Genomic DNA, 27,466 nt, shown 5'->3' on the forward strand with positions numbered 1-27,466 from the left:
AGCCTGATTCTGGCAGTGATGTGATATTTGGTCAGGATGTAAAACTGAAGATGAGGGCACCCAGCATAATTCCCAATGCTCTTGCTGTTTTCTTCCTGTCTCTTCTTCCAGCATACTACCCTTATTAAACTTCTCCTGGAATATGGCCTCTGTAAGGTGACATAACTGGGTCTTGAACAGAAATCCACTGCAGAAACAACCTCATTTGTTGAATTTTTCATTCATTTTTCTCTCTCTCTCTTTTTTTTTTTCTTTTTTTTTTTTCTGCAGAAGCAACCTCAAGCCTTTGGGAGCTGAACAGCTGGGGTGATCGGGGAAGGAAAGGATTCAGAAAGACTCAGGGATGTCTGTTCTTGCTGTCAAGACTAGCCAGTTCTCCCCACACAGAAATAGCAGTGCTAGCACTCCATTTTCTTCCCCTGTTCAGGCCAAGTTACTCATGGCCTTTACAAGCAAGTGTGGGCAGCCAGGATGCCCTGAGGGCTTGCCTGGCAGCTCCTCAGACACTGCAGCCACTGAAACGTGGGCTCACTGCTTCAGGAGGTTTCTCAAGGGCCATAAACCCAGCAGGGGCTGATCTTAGATTTGTCACAGTGGTCACAAAGCTTAATATCCTCTTAGCAGTCTGACTAGCAGCCATGAAACAGAACATATTTCAGCTGCTCCAAGCCTAGCAGTTATCAAATACTTATAGTTTATCTCACTGCCTGAACTCAGAAGAAGAGGTGGAGGTCTTGGATCTCTGGATGTTGTGTTTTGTGTCTCACTGATGTTTGGAAGCTTAATGTGAAAAGCAACAGCACAACATGCAGCTGGCTTTCCCTGGCTTCCGTACATAACGGATGCGAGTAGAGCTGGTATCAAAACCACCCACTCATCACCCTTGATTTAATTCTGATGCTTGAACCTTCTGAACACGTTAAATATCATTGGTGTAGTATTACCGAGACTTTCTGGTTTTGTACTTTGGTCTAATTAAAAAAAAGAAAAGAAAGCATCATGTACAAGAAAAAGCATCACTGGCAGCTGTGTATTAACCATTATGTAGGAGTGTGTGAAACTCAAGTATGAGAAACTTAAACTCTTTTTTCTTACTGTGTTTCTCAAATTTCTTTCAAGGTCTTTGATTACTCACATCATTTTTCATCCTACTTTTAAGTGAAAAGTTCAGTGAACAGTGGTCCTCTCTCAGTGAGACAGTTTGAAAAAGTAAGTCTCAGGCTTCTTCATTTCTTTGCAGTTATTTTACCTCTTTGCTTAGGAGGTTACTTCAATTTCTATGCCGATCTGTGCAATAGTATTCTGTTTGTAGGCTGAAACCTTTGTTTTTAATGCTGTGCAGCCCTTGTCTCTCAACCTTCCCCTGATTCTACACCAAAGAGGTAGAAATGGAAAAAAAAATCTTGTCAAGACGCCTTACCTGAAGGTTAAAGCCCCATCCTTAACCTTGTATTTGTTCCCAAATAGCAGAACTTCTGGAGCTTTCTCTGCTCCACCACACTTAAGACCTGCTTTCACACACAGTCTGAAGTTAGCACTGTATTGACTTCCCTTCACTCAAGGGAATGACATAGTCTGAAATTCTTTCCTTTCTGTTTTGTTTACAAGGTAAATTATTCCATGCTGAGGCCAGGACAGAAAAGTGCATAGATGTGAGCCAGGAAAAAAAAAAAGCCAGTGAGACTTCAGTGAGGATTGGCAGATCCTTCCTTATATTTGCTTTGTGCCACAACTGTCAGTGTTGCTCCCTGCTCCTGTACTTCGCCATGCTGCAAGTTGCAATGACCATGTCAGGCCCCTGTTCTAGTATTCAAAACATCCGAGCGTGATCAATATGATACTGGCCATATCAGCCCTGGCTTGTAGTCAAACAGCATAAGTCAAAATGCCTGCACACTGCTATGTTGTTGGAAGGAAGAGCAACTACCAGTGATGCACCTTAAGTACAGAAAAAAAGTTTATCATATTAAGCTGGCAGTAGTTTCCAGGTAGAGGCTGTAGTGAGCATAGCATTAGGATACCATGACCTCCCATGCATAAAGCCAGAGGCCAAAATAAACCAGTTTTGTGTGGGACTGAGGAGGAGGGACCCCAGCTTGCAGCCTTCAGGCAGGCTCCCAGGCGTTATGATCTACCCGTCCAGCTGTGGGACTGGAACATGGCCAAAACATGTTTGCTGCTCCCTGTGCAGCTACTTCTCTTCACATTTTCTCCCTTGCTCCCACCACCCACTGCCTAGGAGGGGTTCAGCCACCCAGGGCCGGCCGGCTGAGGGCCTGCAGGCAGCGGGGAGGTGGCAGGCACCAGGGGCCCTTGGCTGGGCACCGGGCCCCAGGCCCCTTCCCTTCTGGGCCTTGCCACCACAGGCCCCTGCCCTTTGCTGTAACACCTGCTTCAAGCCATGCTTGCTTTCCAAAAATCCCTCTCCAACTCCTAGATGTCAGCCCTTGGGATGTCATCTCCCATTTTTAACTAGCGGCTCACAGGTTGGGAAGGGACCTCCAGAGATCAATTGGCCCAGCTTTGTGCTTCCAGGCAGAACCGTGCTGCTCACAGCGTGCCTGCCTTGCCACATTTAGGTGCAGAAATAACTGAGGTGCTGAGCCTGTGCTGGGCAGAGGAGTTAAAAATGTCTGAGGGAAGAGGACTGCTCCAATTGTGTCAGTGGAGCAGGCCAGCACACCACTTTGTTCGCTGGATCTGTGTGTACGGCCTTTTTCATGGTCCCTGGATTGATCCCTACAGTGAATCTCCCATAGGGTTAGGGATGTTAGGGTTAGGGATAGCTCTGAGGAGAGATCTAATCTCTGCTGGGGCACATTTTCATTCATAAAGCTAACATGCAGTCTTTATTCAAGACACTGGGGAGTCCATGAAATTTTATTTTTTTTAATCCTTTTATCCTGTAAAAGTTATATTAGAAAATGAGTCCACTAACAGTAAATGTAAGTTTACATTTTGTGTTAAATGTGAACTTACCAGTCAGGGATCTGCACTTCCACTGGGAATACTCTGGGAGATGAGAAATCAGAAACAAGCATGAAAGTTACGGGTGTGAAATTTAGGTAAAATATCAACACACAGCGTCATTTCACTGCCCACTACGGCCTACAATCTCCAGGCAGCAGCTTTTTTTCTCCTATAACCAAAAATGTCACTTTCTCAGTGTTTCCCTTAGGATTCCATCTCTGGCTCATGTGGGCTGACCTTTGCAGCTGTAGATCTGATCCTAGAGGCATCTGAAGGACAGGTGAGTGGCTGAGCGTTAATCATGGGAGCTGGCCTTTCTAGCCTTTCGCCAGAGGAAGAAGCTATACTGAAACTATTATTTCAACTACTAATAAAAAGGGGAGTAAAATATGATCCCTTTAAGATAAAGCTACTATTGAAATTTTTGCAAAAACAAGGGCTCCCCTCAACGGCTTCTGCAGTATTTGATGTAAAAACGTGGGACCAAGCGGGGGAAAAAATATGGGAAGCGGCGTCTAGGGGGGATACTAATGCTGCTGAGGTGATGACTACGTGGCGGCTGGTGACTGAGACTTTTAGATCTGGAGGCAGAAAAGCAAGTACAGAACACTGCTACCCAGACAGTAACAGCAGCCAAACCAAGATCAGAGCCTGCAAGGTCCCCACTGCGGTGCAAGTTGATAGACCTGGGGGATGATGACAAGGAAAAGGGCAGCGGACCTCCACTGCTGAGCCCCTCCCCACTGACCCCCTCAGCTCCCGCCCTACCTACCCCTGATAACTCCTTCCAATGGGACCTAATTAAAGAATTAAGAAAGGCTGTGACTACACATGAATTACGCGCACCATTCACTCAGTCATTATTAGAATATGTTATGACTGGTCAGTTGTTGGTGCCTTACGATAGCCGCACTGATTTTAACGCCAAAACAAAAATTGCTCTGGGAGCAAAAATGGGAAGAGGGGTGATAATTAGCTGCCCTAGGTAACATGGAGTGGCAGCCTGGCGACCCGCTCCGGGGGGCCGGGATCCCACAGCTGATGGGGGACGGAGCCGTTCCTTGATCTGAGATTGCAGGCTCGGCTCAACGATGCCATCCTGCGGCAGCCCGCGTCTCTGGCCCTCCAGGCGATGCTGAAGCTGCCTGAAGTTGGAAAAGCCGAGCCATCATTTACCAGCATCAGGCAACGCGTTACGGTGCCTGAGGTGCTGGAGCAAGCACGGTTATCCCATGCCTTTCCCCATCAATCCGCCAAAGTCTTGACAAAACAATTCACTGTATCGATCACTGACGCCAAATTGATTGTCCAAACATGTCCTGACTGTCAACAACATGATTCAACCCCGTCTTTAATGGTAAACCATAGAGGGCTACGGTCCTTACAGTTATGTCAGACCAATGTAACGCATATTCCAGAATTTGGTTGCTTGAAATATATTATAATAATAACTAGTCACCATGTCCAGGCTCACTGCTGTGTTGCTTTCTCAGGGCGAGGCATCCCAAAGGAAATAAAAACTGACAGTGGCCCCGCGTATTGTATGTAGTCTTCATCTTCTTTCCCTCTGTATCTCTCCATCCCCACAACTTCTAATCCTCTTTCACTCCAGGAGCAAGAGGTAGCAGTTGTATCACTGAGCGTGATACAACAAGATCAAAAGGAGGGATTCTATTGAATCTGTAGGCAGATACTATCAAGATTTTTTAATAAAACAACCACAGAAATTATCAAAACTGTGCCTGAATCTGAAATATTTCATTTAGTTTTAAATCTCATTTGATTTTTTTTTTAAAGTGTAGTTGTCATTCATTTAAAAATCATCCCCTGAAACTAAAACCAGTATCTGTAGGAAAAGATTAATTACTTTCCATGCTTTAGGGAGGGAAGATAGTGGTGTCCATCACCACCAGTACCTTTAAAATTCTGTTCATCATTTAGGCGGCATGCTGACATTTTAAGCTGATATATGTATGTATAAAATAAATATCATATGACTCCACCGTAGTTCTCAGTGAGGATTTTGCTGGCTATTCCCAAGATCAGAGACGAGCATGTGGTAAACCCAGATGAGCATGAAAGGAGTGTGCAGGAAAATGTCACAAGGTCCTTTATAAGGTAATGACGATTTCTTTCTGCTTCCCAATGTAAAACAGTTAAATACAAAATGAAATCTTAACAACAAATAATCTAAATTGGTTTTTTATGTCACTTCTTTTAAACCACTAACAAATTCAGCTGAGATCCCCGCCAGCTAAGTAGCATTAAAAGCACCACTGGATTTAGGTGAAGAACTCTCAGATCAATCACAGATTATTCTTCTGTCCGATTTACTTGAAAACATTTCTTCTGCTGTGTGGTACCAGATGACAGCGTGCTATATAACCTTTAACTTGGATTTCTGAGTGCAGTATACTAAGAACCGACACCAAAACAATGCAAGTTAGTGTTTCAACAATTTAATTTGAGTTGTTTTACAAGTATAAAAGACGTACCAGATCTTGCATACTCATATACATGAACAATGCTTATTGAGCAATCCTTTGTGTGACTCAGGACTACTCAAGTGAGTTAAGTTTTTAACATTAGCCCTATACCCTGAACATATACACCTCTAACATTGAAAAGCCACAGTAAACTCGCAGCAAGACCTAACTCTTTCATATACATACATCCTTCCTGGATAATACTACCCTTCTCTCTGTGCAGCCACAAGGTGTATTGATGATAATACTATCTAGACTGTCACTATCCTGGGAAAATCTGCATCTCCTGGCATTATAGCACACTTCAGAAACATAAACTTGTCCTCCAAAACACTGGTCTTGATGCATCAGAACATGTCTGTCTCTGACTCCCTCTCATTCCTTCTTTCTACCAACAATGACAGCACCGCAGGATCAAAACATACACAGAGCAGTGATATGGCTAGTCAGTCAATCTGCATGTGATGCTGCGGTGACACGAGGCACAGAAAAAGCAATGGCACTCACAGTTAATGAGGCACAGCAAAAAGAAGGACAGCAAAAGCAATGGCACTCATGTTGATGCTGTGTTTAAGCTGTATTTGGCTAGTATATGGCGAGTCTGTACCTAAGGCAAAACCATATGACAGTGATATAAGCCATACAATCTTATTTTCAAAACAGTGATGTAAATATTCAGGCTCCTATGCATGCACTTGAGAAGACTAGTATAAAAATAGGAAGTAATATGGTACATTCTCTAAAAATATGCGTATACATTAGTCTTCATCGTTAGCATGTAAAGTTGAATGATACTCACTGCATATATATACTGGACTCCTGACTGTTGTTTACAGCTCCCTCCTGTTGACTTCCCTGTAGCATAAGCACTTAAATAGCTGAGGTTTGTGAAGTTTTCACTGTTTTCAAGTGGCAAAATCACAATCAGACCATCACTTCCAGTGTCCAAAGTCTGATTTAAAGACTCGAGAGCTCTATTCTTAGCTGTGAAGTACTTCTACACATGAAGTCAGTTTGTTCTCAAAGACTAAAATTTCTCACCTGGGTGCATATGTAGTTAGGCAATGACTTTAATTCCCTGATCATCAATGACCGTCCAACTATGAAGTTAGATATTCAGTTCTAAGAATACCTGAAAAATTGTCCCCATGTGCTGAACTATGAAGGTTTGGAATCAAGGGGTCACATTCTCACTTGCTCCTTTAACTCACCATTAAAAAAAAACAAAACAAAACAAAACAGATACTCTTCTATATCTAGAAAAGTGCAAGGAAATATTATACTGTACCTTTACGTACAGAAGTACAGAGAAATACTGTATTGTCTTCAAGGAATCACTTCACTATTCTAATGCTACTCAGAGAGAAGTTAGAGATGTTGGTTTTGGGTGCCTTCCCCAAATATATCAAGTACATTCCCATAGTAAGCTCATGTCAAAAACTCCTATTACCACCCACCAATAATTTAATGAGATCTACATACACATACCACACACATACACACATCGAGCAAAATGAAAAACATAACTCCATTATAAAACTGAAGTAGGAAGACATTCATTCACAGTGCAGTAAAGGAAAAAATAAAAAATAAAAACAGCTTAGCTCTGTGCAGCGCTGCATGTGAAATCTCATTACAAATGACCTCAGACCCCAGCTTGAGACGTTTCCAATAAAATGGTATTGATATCATCCCCGCTGAGGAACTTCTCATCTTCCATAAAGTAGGATGGAAGTTAAGCTGAGGACACCAGAAGGTCCTTTGAATCATGAATTGCTTTTTTTCCACTAGCAGCCACAATGTGCCATGCACAGAAGAAACCCAAGGTGCTAAGCCATCAAAGTGCAAAAAGCTTTCACTTATTTTTTTTAAATGCAGTTGTTTTTGTGTATTTTACTAAATTGTACTTCTTACCTGTCCACCTGCTAAAGTTTTCTCAGTGATTTGCAAAATACAGAAACACTTTATTTGTGGTGGTGATATAGTGCATTGAAGAAAAAGTCAACAACTTCAATTTTCTTTCAGATTTCAAGCCTGTGGTAATTCTGAGGTATAAGAAGCCTGAGGTTTTTGCAGTACTGATATCAACCTAGGCATAATACATCACAGCCTCAAAAAGGACTCAGTCTTTTCTGTCTCCACTTAACAAGTTACTGAGTTGCCTGTTTGGCGTACTATCAAACTGCTGACAAACACAGTAGCACTTGTCCCTACTAATTTTAGCCATCTAAAATGGAGACATGGTCAAGACTAGTGGTCAAGACATCTGGTTAACACTGAGAAATAGGTCTCCAGAAATGATCTGTGTCACCCAAGACAACATTTAAGATGCGCTCAATCACTCACTGGAGATGCTCCCTGGAGAGCACGTACCTGACTAGTTCATACAATCCACCCAGCTTCTAGATATTTCAAGTCATGTAAAGCGAACCCCACCCTAACAAAAATAATAAAGTATTATTTAAATGATTATATCAGAACAGTGAGCTATTCCAGAACATTACAATTAATGTGTTAAATTTAATTCCCTTACTAACAAGCAGCAAATATGAAGAGTAAAACAGTGCGTAAGCCAATAACCCCTCTGTCCATTCTCAGTAACAGTCACATTTCAGTATTAGTGCTGTCTAATTAGCTGTTCCTTGGCAACCTAGGCTCCTGTGCAATGTAGAAGTCAAATTCTTATGCCACAGAGAGAAGAATTATTTTATGACATTGATTAGAGTGTAAAAAAAGTCTGCCATCTGAGGAAAGCAGACCACAGCTACAGTCAATATATAGTCAAAGACTATACTCTGTTTCCATGCTAGGGTGGCATGCCTTAATGACATCCTATCTGAAATAAAATGCATTTCCTTCCATTCTCAGATTTCCTGAGTAAGATGAGAATCAGGTTAGTTTTTGAAGGATGTCTTCTATAACGATTTCAAATTGAGCACATGATAATAAAACCATGTCAAAAAGAATCTGAAACAGAAGTCTGCAAACAGTGACTGCTTTCTACATTCTACATAATCACGCACAGGTACACATACCCATAAACAACGTTTTCCATAAAGGTAGGCTTGTCAGTCTTCATGCAGTGTTCACCTGCAAGAAAGAAAACCCACCCACAAGACACAATATCCAAGATGCCCAACATTCCCAACAGGTGACCTGCAACCTTCCCAAGGCACATACTTGTTTCCAGTTACACTAGGCATTGGAAGAAACACTTTGATGACGATTCCCATTTTGAGAATCTGTTGTCTTGTTACTGCTCTGTGATCCATCAGCATTTTCTGATGATTTCAACTCTGCCTTGTCTGTTACTCTGGTGGACTTGGGAGGCTTGCAGACAAAGCAGAGGAACTTGAAACAGGAGAGCAAACCTTCGGTAATGCTGGATGAAAAGAGTTTTTTGCATGGGTGACAGAACTGGTAGAACACCAACATGAAGAGGATAGCCATGCAGTAACCTATCAGGAGCTGCAAGACCAACAACGGGGCACAGACGTACAAGTAGATATCAGTTTTATAGATGTACCACATCAGCAGTAGGAATGCATTTTCAATGAATCGCAGCATATAGTATACAGTCAGACGATACCAGTTTTGGGACTTGTTAATTAAGTCAGGATCATTGAGCTTCACCTGCACTGCCGACCAGCAGAACATGTTAATGCCTGCGTACAAGAAGGTGAGAAGGCACAAGACAATGGTGGTGCCGACTCTGCTCAATGCCTTCTCTATGTTCTCGGGAAATGGGGACTTGCTTTGCCAGAAGAGAATCCACGGGTAAAAGAAAAAAACAAAGAAATTCACTAGCACAACGGGGAGAGTCCAGATCTGAAGGACTGAGCTGAAAAGGACCAGCACTATAACCCGTGTAGCAATCTCAAAGCTTCTCCACATGAATATGCAGAGGTAGGCAGCTGGTTTCACACTGATATCGTAATCATCATACTTAATCTTAATAGCCAGGATGTTGCAGCGTAAGGCGCCATATACAATTGATAGGAGAGAAAGGACCATAAAAACACCTACAAAGAGAAAAGACAAATCAGAACCATCATCTTCACAGAAGACATTGCATCAGAGTAATACAGAGACGCAACTAGTTGTTTTTACAGCACTTCTAGGGATTCCCAGCAGGGTATAAAACCAAAAAAATCCATTATTTGTATCCACTTCTGGGTTCTTACTCTAACCCTGTGTCCGTTTTGGTTCCCATTTGTTACATTTCCAAGTAGACATGAAGAGAAAAGGTGGTGAAAAAAAATCACAGGTGTCTCCCCACCACCTGCCCAGGACTGTTTGTGCACGTACTGTTCTTGGTGATTACACAGCTCAGTTGTAAGAGCATGCAAGTTGCTCTCAAGCAGTACTCTCACAGTACTCCCTAAGGCCCTGGGGTGCTACTCACCCTCTGTACAGATGAATGACTGAGCCACAGAACCGAAAACTTTGGAGTTAGTTGGGCACACAGACACCACAATGCTTTTGATGTTTTATGTTGAAGCAAATTGTCTAAGCTCACAGAAGGGTTATGGCATAGAGCTCAAAACTGAAAGTCAAAGCAGTTTAAAGCCAAAAGCATCTGTACCTTTTTTTTTTTTTGGCCTTTGTAGACAAGTACTTGCTATATTGTGATTTTCTATACGTGTATTTTCCTTATGCAGCTATCTATATCATGCATTTAAAAACATTTATTTTAAAAATGTCTTAACGTTTAGATCAACTCTCAGTATCTCCCATCTACCCAGTATCCCTCATGTGAAGGTTTCCCTCTATTAATGTTCTGTAGGAAGTAAAGCCAGGGACTGGCTGTTACCTGGCTTCTACTCCAGAAGCAGCAGGGCCAAGCTTTCTAGCACTGCAGGAGGGACTCCTAACTTGTCACATGAAGGCTCACCCTGCTGTTTTGAGAGTCCTCAGGCACATTTAACAGCTGAGTCTCGCCAACAAGAATGAAGAGAAGCAGAGGACAGAATTCTGAACTGCCCCATAACAACCAAGATGCAGCAGTGCACAACCTCTGGGCTACAGCACTCTGTCAACTGCCAGGTAGGAGATGTGCAAAATACAGTACTGAATTAACAAGTGCACTGAGATCGGGAACAAAGTAGGAGAAAGTTATGACCTAAGAAGGTATGGATGCATAAGAGCCCTGGACATCACAGAATAAACACAAAAGCATCCCAGTGTTCAAGAGTGCACTCTTTTGTCAACATCTGCATAGCTTCTACACAGTTTTTACCAACATGCTGAACAGCTGATACAGGGGGCTAATTTCAGGCATCCTCATGCAATACTATGACTTTCAATCTGCAATCTGCATTGTTTCCATGCAAGGATCATTTCCAATTTAAGTCAGTTATGTACAGTAAAAAAAAAATATTATTTCTTTTTAAATTGTGTGAATGAAACTAACCAAGCTAACTGGTCATGCTACAGAGCATTATATTACCCCAGATAGAACCAGATAAACAGAGTTGGCAATTCTTGATTATGTCAATTACTTTTGTAATGCTCAGCTGCTAGTTCTTGCTGCAGCATTCAATTAGTTCATGTCATTATCCAATACATGAACTGGATTACCTACTTTGCTATAGCTATTTAACCACAACAATCATGTTTTTCTAATTAAAGTTGCTAATTTCTGAGCATGACTTTGAAAGAAACAAGTGTATTTTAGGATCTCGAATAAGTTTCTCACATGTTATTCTCAATCCTTTTAGCTAAACTCTCTCCCTCAAATGCTTCTGAATTACTTTGGAAAAGAAATAATTTTTTATATCTAAATTTTGAATAGCTCAGTAAATTGGAATACTGAATTTTGAATACTCAGTAAATTGGAAAAAAAAATGCCATTTTATATCGTAATTTTGTACGTGCCAGTTTCATGTTGCATATATTATTTGAAAATAGTTATTTATTTTCTTGTTTCACATTTAAATTTTTATTGTGCATTTTTAAATATCTTTCCTACAGCCCTACACTTGATCTGAGTTTTTTTAAACATTAGAAAGCATTGCCTAAATAAGGAAGAGCAAGTGAATAGAGTCAATAATACCAATGTGGTTCTTTCCAAAGTCACTCCTGTGGTTCCTTTCAAAACCTTTTCCTGTACTTTTGTGTTGAGTCTAGAACTGTGAGAGAACAGATAACTTCAATGAGCTAATTAAGCAAAATAATGCTCTCAGAATTTTATAAATAAAAGCACACAGAGCAAGTAAACCACATACACAAACAAATCCACTGGAGAAAGAGTGCTTCTATCCTGGAACTCAAGCTTGTCTTCTGCTTCTGATTCCATTTTAGGGATTGTCAGTGAATCTCAACCTTGCCTTAATAACTCAAACCTTCAAAAGTAGCACTGCTCTACTGATAGGAACCACATTCATGCTGACTCTGGTTTAGTACTGTAATCCAGTTCAGCCGCTTTTCCAAAAGCTCAGTACTGCCACCAGACTACCAGTTCAAACATCACTTCTAAGCCTGTGATAAAGATGGTTTTAATCAACCATATGCAGAAATGTGGAAAGGTGATGTCATTGTTGCTTTCCCTTATGAACTGTCATCTCTTTGCCTGCTCACGATAAAGGAAAGTATCTTCCTTTGGAGAGTTTAAAATCCTTTAGCAGTTCTTATGAAGGTGGCATTTCTGTTCTTCCTTCCTACTCATAGAAAACTATATTTTTCTCACAGATCAGAGTTGCACAGTCCCAGAATCATTCAGGTAGGCACTGTTTTACTTTTTGGTTTTATCACTACTACAGCTTTTAATGGAAAAAATGCATCTTTTTCAGCAGAATGATTTTATATTTAAATGGCTGGAAATCCCCTTTTTGGGATTATTTCATGTCTGTAAATGACTTTACTGCTGCTAATAGAAATTAGAAAAAACAAAACAAAACAAAAAAAAACAACCTTTAAACTAACAAAGGAAACAGATCTTTCACATTTGATACTGCACACTGAGAACTGGCCTTTTTTCAAGGATAGTAGGCCAAGTCATGCAATCCTTCTACCTCCAGCCAGCTATTTTTGTTATTTAAAATAACTCAGGTCTTTTCAGCACCTCCTGGCCTTGAGCTTCACCAGGTGGTATTACCTAAGCAAAGCAGTCCTGCTGGCTGCCCAGCACTGTGTAAGCAGTCATGAGCCGAGCCTGATGTCAGCCATACCTTAAATGCAATATTTCAGTTGGCTCTAAGACAATGCATGATAGTGACAGATGCGGTAGCGTTTAGTACAAAGTGAAGCCCAAATGCAAAAGAGAGATTGTATTGGATTTACATGGCAAGGTTTTGGTATCAGGCAGCTGCAGGGGTGGCCTCCGTGAGAACAAGCCCAACAGCTGCCCCATGTCAGAAAAGGGCCAGCTCCAGCTGCCTCCAAAGGGACTCACCACTGGCTAGAACCAGGCCAACAGATGATGTTGTCTGTGCCTCTGTGAGAACAGATTTAAGAAAGGAAAAACAAACAAACAAACAAACAAACAAACAAAAAAACCTGCTGCACCACAGCAGTTGGGAGACAGGAGTGAGACCCAGCCCTGCAGCCCCCCAGGTGAGTGCAGCAGGAGGGCAGGAGGTGCTCCAGGCAGGCAGCAGCAGTTCCCCTGTGGCCTGTGGAGAGGCCCCAGGTGGAGCAGGCTGTCCCCCTGCAGCCCATGGGTCCCACATGGAGCAGATCTCCACGCTGCAGCCCATGGAGGAGCCCCCGTGGAGCAGGTGGATGTGGCCTGGAGGCAGCTGCGGCCCATGGAGAACCCCCACAGGAGCAGGCCCCGGGCCAGTGCTGCAGCCCGTGGAGGGCTTTATTCTGCTTTTGCAACTTTTTACTCCTCCACATCTTATGTTCTTGGCAGACAGTGAAATGATAATTTCAGACAATGACAGACACTGGCAAGAATCTGATCATCCAGAATAAAACATCCAGGGAAATCCATTAATGCCATGAACTACATAAGAAAGACACAACATGGCACGGCTCTGGTTAACAAAGGATTAGTGAAGGTTGCACATTGCTTTCAGAACTGTTTGATTCAATACTGGAAGTAGTAATGAGTTTCAAACAGATCTAAAAGGGACAAACCATATTACAGAATCATAGAATCTCTTAGGTTGGAAAAAACCTCCAAGATCACCACGTCCAACCTAGCACTGCCAAGTCTCCTGAGTTGTCAGGAGTGGGAGGTGGCACGATGGTAAACAGTTTTAGATTCATGGATGTTAGTGTCTTTATTACCACTGACCAAGCAGAATCTACACAGAATAACAGACGAGGTAATGCAGGGATCCAGAAAAATATAGACTTATGAGAAGACAAGACAAAAACTATCAAAATCAGAAGACAAGAAGAAAAGCATAACAGTTATAACATGGACAGATGTACAGGAGTATGTCAAAAAACAGGGAAGTTGAAGACGTCTGAAGTGTGGAAGAAGAGCTGGACTGGCTGCTGATTACTTTGTTAATGCCATGAGATCCAAAAGGCTGAAGTCATGTCTCTGTACATAAGAATCCCCATGTACACATTACAAACAACAAGCTGATGTTGTGCTATGTATCATTCCTGCTTGCTGTGTAGGCTGAATAACACTGCTGGACGAAAAGATATTACTGCTGAAATAAGCTGGCTGAAGAGCAGAGAAAGTCTCAAGACTTCAGAAGGTAAGATATAAACAGAAGTGGTTATGACTTAAGATACAAACAGATATTGTTACAACTTAATTTTTCATTGAATCATAAAATGGTTTGGGTTGGAAGGAACCTTAAAGATCATCTAATTCCAGTCCCCCTGCCATGGGCAGGGATGCCACCCACTAGATCAAGTTGCCCAGGGTCCCATGGTCTTGAACACCTCCAGGGATGGGGCATCCACAGCTTCTCTGGGCAACCTGTTCCAGTGCCTCACCACTCTCTGAGTGAAGAATTTACTCCTAACCTCTAATCATCTCCTCTTTTAGTTTAAAACCATTACCCCTTGTCCTATCATTAGCTACCAATTAAAAAAATTGCTCTCTATCTTTTTTATAAGCCCCTTTTACGTATTGAAAGGATGGTACTTTTCTTTTTCAGGCTGAATGTCGCTGACTCTCTCAGCCTTTCTTCATAGGAGAGGTGCTCCAGCCCTATGATCATCTTCATGGCCCTCCTCTGGACCCGCTCTAACAGCCCCACATTCCTCTGGTGCTGGGGGCCCCAGACCTGGATGCAGCACTCCAAGTGGAGCCTCACAAGGACAGAGCAGAGGGGCACAATCAACTTCCTCGTCCTGCTGGCCACTCATCTGTTGATGCAGCCCAAGACTCAGTTGGCCTTCTGGGGTGCAAGAACGCACTGCTGGCTCATTTTGAGCTTTTTGTCCATCAGAACTCTCAAGTTCCTCCCAAGACTTCATCAGAACTCGTTTTTCTGGTGAATGCGTTCTTATGGACACTGCCATTGTTCTAGATCATGGATTAAGAAAATATATATATTTTTTTTTCTTTTGATTTTTGTATTTTACAGTTACACAGGACCTGCTAAACAGGTAGCTTCTGGGAGACATGAGGTAAATACTGCATTTTCTGGTAGCGTATTGCCCTCTACTTCTATTCATACATATTCACTGAACTCCCTGGTGAGCCACCTTAGCTCTGGCTGTTTAACTTCACTTCACCCAGAGAAGATCACTCATCAGTCTGTGAGAAAGGATTTACCTTGGCAGTGACAAATAAAAGTCAAAAGTAATAGGGAGTTACAAATCATTGTTAAATATGCATTTTTCTAATGATCTGGAACTCAGGGCTTCTCCTTGGCAATCACGACCAATAAGGTCAACACAAGTAATAGAAGAAATACAATAAAAAGGTGACCTTTCTTAAGCAAATGCCATCTCCAGCAAAGTGCTTGGAAACTGTGCTAATTACACTGCTCAGCAAAGGATTCAACTGCTTTGTCCTTATCCCAAATCACAGATTTCATGGTTATTTGAAGAACCTACTTTATCTGTGAAGTACTCAAAAACTCAGGAGCAATATCTTTCAAGTATCAACTGCTACAACATTAAACAAGTACTTTTGTATGAAGACCTTCACCTGTTGTAATCTCTTTATGCTGACTAAACCTTCAGCATGCTTTTGTCTTCCACCCTGAGTTGTGAGGAAAACCCTGACATCACTATAAAGGCTTCTTCAAAACAAACAAACAAGGCCTTCAAAAGACCTGTGGCCTCTCACAGTGTCGTAGCTACAAGAGCTGTTTTGTATTTCAGAGGAAATCCTGCGAGTTCTCACAGGTGCCAAAGCCCTTTCTTACATCAAAAAGCCAACTGTCCTACCACTACAATGGTACAGGTCCTTTTTCTAGCAGCTCAGCCACCAAATCAAGATTGTATTTCCACACAACTGGATCACATCATGGAGCAAGACGTGAAGAGTCCCATGGTAAGAGAGATGTGTCCTGGTAAGTCCATGTGGTGCAGCATTGCGTGGTGAAGACTTAACAGCTTGGGTCCAGAGATGAGATGGTAACATTTGCATACTAAGTTATGCCTTTTGATTCCAAATTCAGATGCTGGCACAAGTAAAAACAGTCTGTGGCCTCAGTCACGCTGCATTTCTGAAAGTACACTTTTCATAATGTATTGTGACAAAATATGCTCTGCATTGTACCCCAAGGAATTTTCTAGGAAGTTTGCTCAGAAGCCAAAAGGGAACAGAGTTGTGTGTTTTTTTTCTCTTCATGAAAACAGCTCAGTCCCTCCAGCTGCCTCCCTCTCATGCCATAAGGGCCACTTATCAAATTAATGCTTCTACAGCAACCGAAGTACACTAAAGGAAACGATAGTCTAAAACATGATGAAATAAACTTTGTCAGCAACACCACTGTCAAAAGCTAACAGATGAAACCATTTGCAATGTGTACAGCTCTTGTCAGAGGCAGCTACTCCTGACTGCTGACTCTCCTCCTCTCCCTCCCACCAAATTACGGAGGCAATGACAACAGCTCTACCTACTTCTGGCGGCCGTTATCTCCTGCTGCAGGACACAGATGTAGAGCTGGAGCGTGAGCTGGGGGGCTGAGCCGAGGAATGCCTGGATCACAGAGGCCCTGCTGAATGCAGACCTGTGCGTACACAGCTTGCCTTCAGCCTGGCCCACTTCCTTCTCAACTTCTTCTGAGTACCCATCCTTGGGCATCTGCCTCTTCTTCGTGATGCTGACATACGGCTCTTCAACTCTGCCGGCATGGAAGTAAATGTAAAAGACCTCCACACACCTACAAGCAAATCAGTAAATAGAATAACAGGAACAAATGAAACCACAGCATAGGGATTCCCCTTGCTTAGCATTTTAAGCCATTTTGTACAAAGTCACTAAGTCTTTTGTTTACAGAGCAAACCTTGCACATTTTCTCCTCTTGGTACATTTGCAATAGGACAGATTTTGTCATGCAAAACATGACCTGTATATGATGTTAGGGCAAGAATCTGGGAGCACTATTGGGGCTGCTTGTAGGAATACTTGGACATAGTAGGAGGTTTAGCTTTTTCTATGAGCTGCCCATGTCCTCTGCTGTCCTGTTAAAGTTCTTAAACTACTCATCCACCACAAGTTTCCCAGCCTGGGACCCAAGCTGAAAGTGTTTCTTTAGATTCTTTCACCTTCTGGTGTTATCCATACACCTATGACCAATTGGACACAACAATAAATTCACTTCTCATACCTTTGTCTTAAGCAAAACATCTCAAGACATCAGAGAGAAGCTCAGAGTACAAGTGGGTGCATGCACCTCAAACACAGCTGGACTCAAACCCTTGCTTGCACAAATCCTTGCTCAAACTCTTGCAAACCCTTGGTCCAGAAATACAAGTAATAAGCAATAGCAGCAACAATGAGAACAAGCAGTTTAGCACCTCACAACTCATGATATTAGCTTGTTTTAAAAAGATACAGAAACAGCACCTTTACTTCTTACATTTGCTTAGCTTTACTGAAACACTTAAGAAATATGAAACAATCTTGCAAAACTATTCTAAATTAAAAGGTGACTGTTTCCAGTTCCTGCAGTTATTCTTCATTTTAAAACATTGCTGATCCAAACCTTCTTGTTTATGTAGCTCTAACTTGCCACACATTAACTTCCAAGGAAAAAAAAGTTGTGCCAGTACATACATTTTTATTCACAAATTACATACTGTTTTAACATGTTTTATTACAAGTTGCCTCTACCCATGCACAGAGAATAACCTACACACTAGAGTGGGAATGGAAAAAGGATGAAGGGGTTGGCATCAGCAAGTGCTACAGCAATGAGGATAATACGGCTCCCTGAGTACTGAAGAAGATAATACAGCCTCAGGCAGACTTCTGAAAGGAAAGTTTCTAAAACTTCCCTCCAACAATCAATTTTAGACTAGCAAAATTTTTACAGACACTATTTTAAGAGAGTTCTGTGGTATGAAAGTGTCAAGGTTGGGCTTTGGTGTCAAGCAGGAACTGAAACACTTAAAGGAACAGTCTGAAAAGTAATAATGAGCAACTATCTGCTGAGGTATAGGCGAAGTTGCAAGATGAGGGGGAAGAGAGAGGAAAGAAATGCTCTATTTCTGTCACATTGCATAGGGTCCTGAAGATACAGAGCCTGCTGTGGAGAAGTCTATATATAGTAGAAACATAAAGGACAAACAGTATTGGCTACTGAAAACAAAAAATCCTCCGAAACCTAAACCCAATGTGGACAAAAACTATTTTGTCTTTTACGCCTAACGCTGCCACTTCAAAACCAAAACCAACTGATGCGTGAGCTGCACAATTAATGGCGGATGGCTTCCACTGAAGTTCTCTCCCAGCTGAGAGATGACTTCAAGGGGAGTGGAAACCCCAATTGCATGGGCACCCTGTGACACTATGTCTAGTCACAGCTCTTCTCATGGTTGGACACGTATGTCATCGTCCTCTTTTGTAGGCATCATCCTCTGATGAGGACTCAGCTGTCTTCTTTCTCTCCACAGTGCCCTACTGAGGTTCATCTCTAGCCAGTTGCTTCCATAGATAACAGCTGCTGGAATGCAGTAATCTCTGAGTCTTTTCTAGGCCAAATTTGGCCAATGTGTTTTTGCAATATGCAAATAAGGCTTGTCTTCTATTTAAAACTATCTCACAATTACAAAGCATAGACCTATGCTTGCCTGAAACCATTAGCTTCCATTACATTTTAACCTTCCCCCACTCCTCCTCACTGCCCCCCTAAGAACTGCCAATTCAGTCTTTTGGAGGAAAGCCTTTAGAGGCCTTTTAGAGGAAAGTCCATAGGCTGATCTAAAAAGCAGCACTGATAAAAATTAATTTCCCCCCCCTAACTGGACCACTAGCAAGTTTCATCTGGTCTAGATGGAGAGCAGTTTCAGTATACTGTAGTACTATCCTTAACTCAGTAGGCTTCAGCTATCATGCTCACTAAAAATATCTGAAAGGCCTGGTGCGCTGGAGGCTCCATTCACAGTGGTGACTTTCTATTTTCCCTTTGTTAAACTTTTCAGTCCCTGCCAGCTTTGTTCCATGTGAAAGAATCCATACAGCCAAAAATAAAGTGTGAAGAATTAATAAAGCACAATAGCTTATGAAGCCAATAGAGATTTTGAAAACAACAAATTGATTTTATTCCAAAAGAGAGGTCCCAGAACATTTATGTCTTGCTTAGTATTCAGCACCATCTATTCATCCTGAGCTGAGGGCAAGTCTGAAGCTATTACGGAAAATGAGATCTCAGCATCAGCCTCTGAACTCTTGCAGTGTATGATTAAAAGCAGATATAGCTGAGGGACCCATCCAACAAATTTGAGGTAATCCCATAAAAGAGGCGATAAGATTCACAGTATTTGCTACAGTCAGAAGGCCTATTACCAACAAAAAGATGGGTTTTGGAGCAAGCATTTGATTTGTATTTATTAGGTAGGTATTAAGTAACGGGATATTGGCTCCACTTTTATGATGGGAAACGTTTCCAATACAGTGTGAAATGAATGTTCTGATCAGCACACCTTACAGCCAGAGGAGACTTTAACCAGTACAACAGAGCAATACAAATGATATCTGCAAGCACTCAGCCTTCATCAGTAGTGATGCCCATCTTCTCTCAAGTCCTAACCACCCCATACAGGAGTGTCTCTGGAGATGATGCCCTCTGGGGCCCACAACAAATACATTCAAGACTGCACCTGGTGCCACAGCCCATGCAGCAGCTTCAAGCTCTTCTACAGAATGGGGAATTCTGGAGGAGACCCCACTGATCACCGTTCATCCCTGCTCTGGAGGAACAGGAGTGGGACGTCCCTAGTTCTGCAGAAACCATTTCCTGCAGTCCAGGGACATTTAGGGCCCTTCAGCAGATCCTCATACGGAGTCAAGCTGAAGGCCTTCAGCTTGGGAGTTACACAGGATGCAAGGCAATGCCAGCTGTAGTACAGGCTAAGGAGGAACTAAAATTAATTCAAAGGAAAAAAAAAATCAAGCCTAGTCTACACACTGGAAGTTAAGAGGTGGGAAAGAGATGTGCTGCTTTCTCCTCTGCTGCCGAATCTTGGCAGAGGGATGAGCTGTACTTTTTCAAGGGTCCTGATGGTGCTTGCAAAGAGTGATTCAGCAGCAACACATACGTCTTCCACACTGTCTGTAGGAGGAATAATCCTATGCCTGTTAAGAGCAAGCACCTCATTCCCTCTTTTAATCATGGATGCGTGGGATTTAAATACAGGCAAAATAATGGTGCTATGGAGAAGGAGCAGGCCATGAAGACATGGAGCTTCCCACATCCAACAAGTGCTCCAAGAGCAAACATCCATTTGAGAAGCCTACCCAGATAAGTTCATTGCAAATGTACAAATGAATTTCTCTGATGCTTCCATTTTAGTAAATCCTTTCCTTTAGTGCAGCGTGCAAAAAGACTGATCACTCCTGCAGAACTACTTACCTGTGTCAGACAAAGACTTGTTCTCACTCATCTTTCTACCTTCCAACTGCACTGACTTTCTGTTCATCGCATCTTGGACACCTAACACATCTGCTCAAGAAAAAGGGAAAAATAAAAACAAAAACAAACCTGAAGAGGGTCTAAGGCATATTCATCCCATCTGGAAAAGAGGGAGATGCACCAACAGTTGTAAAGCTTAGAGCTAGCTGAATCTCCTAAAGTCACGTCTGCCAATGGTAGTCCTACAAGGAAAAGAGTTTTTTAGACCTGTGCTATTCTGAACTGTAAAGCAGGTCGCTAGGAAAGAGAGACTACCCACAGGAGACAATACTTCTGCACAACAAGAATTATTAAACTAAAATGGTGAAGATAATGAGTATTATATTTCAAACTGTAGAATTAGGTGCCCAAAACATTAATAACTGATCATTTCAGCCTACCAGTGTCTTCTATTATTTTCTACAGCTCACAGATATCCAACATCAGCCATAACAACTGCTCCTCTGGCAGTTTGACTCAAACTTCCCACTACCTCTCCTTTGCTGCTGTCTGCATGGTACATACACGCACATCATTTTGTTTCTCCTTACGAAACAAAGCCTGGTCCCATTTAAAATCTATACTGTATATCCTTGTCCCAATAAAATCCGGGGAAAACAGCCATTGCTATTCTATATATTGGTCTATTTTATTTACTTTTTTTTTTAGTTATTATTATTTTCACAAGAGAAATTCATCTGGCAGACAGAGACAACTCCATGACCACAAGTCCTGTCTGTTCAAGTCTGATGGAAATGTACATTCCTTACTTCACCCCCCTCACCTACCAATAGCTTGCAGAATAGAAAAGGGTAAATAAGTTAACAGGGGTTTCTGTGGCACCCTTCACAAAGAGTTGTTTGTATTCTGAACAAATCCTTAGAGCAATACAACAGCAAAAACACATCCAGTGTTTTATTGGAATTGTTGAAGCATCTGAAATCTTGAGACGATCTTGGTGTTACAGGTGTTGTCTAAATGGACAGAGAACAAAGAGACAACCCTTGGTCCAGGAAAAGCCAGTAATAAGCCAAAAACATCCTTGTAGTCTTTTCCAAATAAAATAAAAACGTCTTCAATCTCTCATTGAACTTGGCTATCATATTAAGTCCTCTTTTGTGTCGTAATTTATTTTGCATGGTAAAATAATCTCATCTGAGAAAAAAAGAAAGAAAGAAAGAAAGAAAGAAAGAAAGAAAGAAAGAAAGAAAGAAAGAAAGAAAGAAAGAAAGAAAGAAAGAAAGAAAGAAAGAAAGAAAGAATAGAAAAGAAGACAAATATCCAAACGTTTTCTAAGTATTCAGATGCATTACTGCATTCACGAGAAGTGGCACCAACATGAAATGCTGCAGGACTCCCTCCAGTGCCCAGAAACCTGCAGTCAACTTGTTCAGCCAACTACTGCAAGCTGTTTCTGTCAGCCTATGCCCTGGAGATCTGCATCAGGCCATCAGAGGGGATTAGGAATTTTACTTCACAAACTGCTCTGACTTTATAGAGACATTATTCTTAGGGGGAGAAGGAATTAAGAAGGGCAGGCAAACAGCACTCTGCAGGTACAGCACGTGACCTCCGCAGGAAGAGGGGAGCATCCTAATTTTAGTGCTTCCAGCGGCAGGCCAGCGAGTGCCTCGAGAACAGGTGGAGCGTGGGTGTCTGGGGAAAGCAGTAGCATGTAAGAAGGTTTCGTAAGAGAATATGTTTTTTTTTTTTTTTTCTCCTGTAACACAGAGGATTCAAAATAGGCCGGACCATTTGGCTTGCTAAGCTAAATACACTCCCTCCCCTACCAAGATATTTCCATGCTGTTCTCCAAAATTCAGTCTGAATTTTTAGGGGAAAGAGAAAGGGGAGAAAAACTTCTTCATGATCATAAAGGTAGACATCTCCCACATGTACAAGTGCTGTCTGTCAACCAGTGTGCTGATGTTTGAGTATTTGACCAGAAGAAACACTAAATAACCTGTACCACGCCACAAACCCAAGAGAGATGGTTAAAAAGCTAATGCTGGCTTTCTTAAGGCCAGCCAAAGCAGACTGGCCTCTATTGAATTATACCAAGCTATTTAGGCTCCAGGCTATTTAGCATTTCCTTCTGATGTCGCAAGTGGACAAAGTCTGTGACAACTCTACTGCCTGTGTCCTGTTTGAACTAATTTGACTCAAAAAACATGCTGGGTGTGGAAGTGTGGAAGTTTGGGCCCACTAACGAGGGCCCAAACACAGGAGATGGCATGAGGCTTTGTGCTGTGGATGCAAATTCTTGGGGTCCAACAGAGCTCACTGTGCACCTCAGCTGGCTCTGTTGTGTGTCCTGGTGTGTATTTTGGATAGATGTGATAAAAGGCTATCATTCAGAACAGATCATCCAATTTTTACCCCTTTTCTGGTAGTCCCTAGGAACTAGTGGGTATAAGTAGTTTTGAATAAAAAAAAATAATTAAATACAAACAACAACCAACAACATAGGACAGAGACAGGGATAAACAAACCAGCAGCCCTTTTTAAAACAAGGAAGCAGATGACTAACAGCATCAGGGCTCTTTCATTCAAAGCATCAAGGTTTGCCTAAATGGATGGGACCACATGGCCTTAGGGACATTGTTTCTCTTCATCTCTCAGCAGTAAAAGCCACAGTGAAGTGATAATACAGCAACATGTTTTGCCTTCTGGCTATCCCCCTCCACTTGTGTACATTCCAGTCCACACAAGACAGAAAGCCTACTGTGCAAATCGGGGAATGGTGACATATTTCATAGAATATCCTGAGTTGGAAGGGACCCTTAAGGATCATCAAGTCCAACTCTTGACACCGCACAGGTCTACCCAAAAGTTCAGACCATGTGACTAAGTGCACAGTCCAATCTCTTCTTAAATTCAGACAGGCTCGGTGCAGTGACCACTTCCCTGGGGAGCCTGTTCCAGTGTGCAACCACCCTCTCTGTGAAGAACCCCTTTTCACGTGCTGAAACACTTCAGCATTCCCAGCTTTGATCTACACTTGCTGGGAATTGACATATTTCCTCTCCGGCCACACAACAGTGTTTAGTGGCAGCAGAAAGGAAGGCAAGGCAGAGTAACACAAAGTCCCTCACTGTCCATCTCAGACCAATCACTTCACCTTCCCAGCCTCCTGTAATGTATCCTACGAGTAGATACATTTCTCTGACTCCAAAGAGGTCGTTTTCTCTGAAACTTCCTCTTTACTCAGTTAATTTGTAGAGTCCCTGCAGCCTTTAGCCGGAAGTAAGTTTTTCAGGTGGCATGTGTACCACCCTCTTTTAATTAATTAATTTTGGTTATCCCGGGTCTAGAGAGAGGCTGATATGCATCTCCTCATGCTGCCTACACGATGCCATAGGAACTGTGGCACAGGCACACCACAACACCTCCAGACTCTCTGGAAATGCTGAGGTAGCAGATATTGGAGGAGGTGCACACACACTCACTGCAGCCTTCATGGACACGAGAGGGCTCCCAGATGCCCACTGGTTTCACAGCAACGACTGTGCCTGGGAGTTCACTGACAGCAGACAACATTTCCTATGTGACATGTGGCTCGTGTTGTAAGCAGATAAGCTTACTGTTGAGGTGGAAAAGAAAAGTGAAATCACACTTGGTTAAGGTTGAAGCAGAAGTCTATGTCTCTTCCAGAAAATTAGAAAGAAAAATTACTAATTTGTTGTTGCTGTTTATGTCCTTTGTTGCTTCTTTACATCTTGCAGCTTGACATGACAGTCATTTCGGGTTTGTCCTCAAGCAACTGTTTTAGAAGGGCAAAAATCCTGAACAGCCTCTTTATTTTGGGAGTTCTCTTTGGGTCCACTCCTGTTTTCCAAAAAAAAAAAAAAAAAAAGAAAGAAAAAAAAGTGTGCAGGTATTTTGTTCTTCACTTTTAGAAAGCCAGAGCTCTTCAAGAACCTGTTATGCTGTAACACAGTAATTGTTATGCCATAACAGGGTAATCTCTTTAAAGTATTAACAAAAACAAACCAGCCAGAGTTACACAGGAATTCAATGTTGTTGTTTTTGTAAGACGTTCTGAAACACCCAAGCTGTTCACCCTCCTTAGTTTGAGCTTAACAAACCTTCCATTTCCACACTGTCTGGGAGTTTCAGAAAGCTGGGGACACTTCTCCTAACCTCCGCTCCACAGATACCACATTTATTCCTCTTGCCTTTTAAAGATTTGACCGTAAATTGGAAATTAAAATAAATTCCCAAATAAACTGGAAACGAAAGCCCCCAGCCAGTGTTTTGTGGTGGGTTTTCACTGACTCTCTAACTTTTCACCTGCCTTTTTTATTTTTTTTCCCTGAGGACGTTTTCCATCAGCTGGACTCGGGCTGTACAATTCTGCGAGGCTGATTTGGGGCAGCTCGGTGCCCGAAAGAAGCGACGGGTTAGGGCGTTACCGGCATTTCCAGCAGGCTGGGACCCTTGCTGTCCTTTTAAAGGGGAGACTGAGCAAGCCTTCCCTCCTCTCGTGGAAGTAACCTTGGGGCGTGCGGCCGGGGGATGAAGCGGCAGCGAGCAAACCCAGCCATCGCACGGCTTATCTCACATCCACCCGGGCAGAAGCTACGCGCAGAAAGCACCGAGAGAAAAAAAAAAAAAAAAAAAAAAGCCAGAAGGACGGAAAGAAGCACCAAAACACGCACCGTAGGGGCTCTGCAGAACCACAGCACCCCTGCCCCCAGCCCCCGGGCAGGGTCTGCGCCTCCTCCCCCCGGCTGCTCGCAGGCACCGCCGCCCTCCGCCGCCTCCCCCCCCCCCCGGGGGCTCCCCTCCGCCCCCCGAGCAGCAGCCGGGGGGGTCCCTCACCGACCTGACGAGGGGCCCGAGCTGCAGGAGGTGCAGCAGCAGCACCAGCGGCCGGTCTCGGCTCACGTCGCGGTGGATGAAGACCAGGCTGAGCTGCACCAGCGCGCAGGGCAGCAGGGCGAAGAGCAGCGTCAGCCACTGCCACATGCGGTCCCCCGCCGCCCGGTACGCGCCGCTCAGGCACAGCGCGGCCGCCGTCTCGGCCACGAAGAGGACGACGGAGACCAGGACGGAGCCGGGGAATTTCATCGCCGCTGCCGCAGCCCCGGCCCGACAGACGGACCGACAGACCGACCGACACACGGACCGACAGACCGAGCGAGCGCCGCGCAGCGCGGCCGCCGCCCGCCAGAGGGGGCCGCAGGGCCCGCGGCCGCCGCCCGCCGCCGCCGCTCCCCCCTCAGCCTCGCCTCGCCTCGCCTCGCACGCCCCCGTGGCCACAAAACCCAGCGGGTGGACCGCGAGAGCCGCTGTAGGGCGGTGTGGGCATCCCACAGCCTCACCCCTTTCCCCTCAGGGGCCAGGAGACGCGCCCTGCCCCGTCCCTCTCCCCTGCGGAGCTCGGGATGTGGCTCAGGGCACCCTGCGGGTGGCAAAAGGTGCAGCCCAAGGGGCAAGGCTGGCCTTTGCAGGCTCTCCCTAACACCCCTGGAGAGATGAAACACCCTGATTATAAGCACCTGGCAAGATGCAAAGCTCCTGGGGCATCAGCTGGGGCCTGCACACAGTGCCAAGGAGGGGTCTTCAGTCACTGCCTCTCGGCGCAGACCCTGGGTCCGCGCCCACCCGGCTCTCCCCTCCGAGCTCCTCTTTCTCCTGGCTGGTGCCCAGGTAGCTGCGGACCTGCCCGAGCAGATCAGCTAGGAACCAGAGACCGATTAGGAGTATGCAGGAAAGGCGAAGATGTGGAGTCTGGGATCCTTTTAGCCGATTAATGGCACAGCACTAATAGCTACTTCTGCATGCCAGCTAATAGGCTGTAATGCTACTTAGGTTGTCACCAGATTTATAGAAAAAGTGCCAATAACACTTTGTTTGGGATGTTTCTTGACTGCCTTTGCACTGGCAAATCGCAAGTCCCATCACTCACCTCTAGCTGAACTCAGCTGATGATGCCAAAGGGGAAAAACCTTGCTCTGGGTGCACCTAGGTCATTGTGGTGCTCTGGTACTGGGAATGGAGGGCTTTTACTGGGATCGAAACAGGGTGAAAATAAACAGCCGAGCGGCAAGCTTCAACCCACAGCCCGAAAGCAGCCTGTTACCTCCTGTGACACGACCATGGGACAGTTCTGCTGAATCACTAAATGCAGCCTGGATGTTTTGCCTAATTCTCACATAAATGATTCTTACCTCCGATAACACAGTACTGCCGAGAGCCCTGGAGCACTGAGTCACTGCTCCAGAAAGGAAAGCTGCCGGTGATAAAGAAGATAAGGAATTGACCGGAAGATGAGGAATTAACCAATGCAACACAAAATCATACTGTTCAAAGTTGGGCTTTTATTTAAGGCAAAATATAGTCACAGCTTTAATATTAATATTACGGATATACACAGTTTGTTCTGCCACTATGAAGCTTAGTATTATCTCTGCTTTTAAAAAGCTATAAAATCTATTTTCTATCATAATCTACAATACAAAACTAATACAATAAACACATTCTGAAAGATCACAGTGTTTAAAACATCAGAGGAGCAGGGGTCCTGCTTTTAAACAATAAGGTGCATTTCTAAAGAATCAAATCACCTTGATTCTAAAGGGACTGTACCACAGTATGGCTGCGGATGGCTATTATGCTGAGACATGAATCTAGGGTGCAGCATGTACTCAAATCAACACTATGTTGGAATATACTGAATATTCAAGTGTCACCAACACAAACTAGATGTGAAATTACACCCTTTATTGGTAATGCCATTTAGTTCCCTGCACTTCTAATTGGTATTGGCTTTCATGCATATTGCAGACCTACTGAGTAAAAATGGGTGTAAAACTGCTATCAGATAGGGCCCTGCATATACAAGCACGCGTGCTTTCCTCTTACAATACGAACAAGTCTCGCTAATACCAGGGACTCATGTTGAGAAAAGCCTGCAGGTTTGGGGCCCAGAATGATGCAGTTCTGCCCCAGTTTCACACATGTGGAAGGCCCTAACCTCGCATGCCTGAAATCAAGTGGAGGTTCACCATTGACATCAGT

The 27,466-nt window shown here is 43.4% G+C and overlaps 1 protein-coding gene across 1 annotated transcript; it reads right to left on the reverse strand.

Annotated features, from left to right (window-relative positions):
- Nucleotides 1-5,413: 5,413 nt before the first annotated feature.
- On the reverse strand, nucleotides 5,414-25,657 carry XK (X-linked Kx blood group antigen, Kell and VPS13A binding protein). Its single transcript, XM_068686604.1, has 3 exons — nucleotides 25,269-25,657; nucleotides 16,446-16,708; nucleotides 5,414-9,478 (listed from the first exon to the last, which is right to left on the reverse strand). Exons 1-3 carry the CDS (start codon nucleotides 25,511-25,513, stop codon nucleotides 8,652-8,654), a joined length of 1,335 nt encoding a protein of 444 aa, XP_068542705.1. The 5' UTR covers nucleotides 25,514-25,657; the 3' UTR covers nucleotides 5,414-8,651.
- Nucleotides 25,658-27,466: the final 1,809 nt, after the last annotated feature.

This window comes from Anas acuta, chromosome 1 (genome assembly GCF_963932015.1).
Source record: "Anas acuta chromosome 1, bAnaAcu1.1, whole genome shotgun sequence".
Lineage (NCBI taxonomy): Eukaryota > Metazoa > Chordata > Aves > Anseriformes > Anatidae > Anas > Anas acuta.

Coding starts and splice junctions, on each gene's coding strand:
- XK (XM_068686604.1), bottom strand. CDS start 25,513: ATGAAATTCCCCGGCTCCGTCCTGGTCTCCGTCGTCCTCTTCGTGGCC. Junction 16,709..25,268: donor CAGCTCGGGCCCCTCGTCAG/GTCGGTGAGGGA, acceptor ATTTGCTTGTAG/GTGTGTGGAGGTCTTTTACA. Junction 9,479..16,445: donor GGAGATAACGGCCGCCAGAA/GTAGGTAGAGCT, acceptor TTCTCTTTGTAG/GTGTTTTTATGGTCCTTTCT.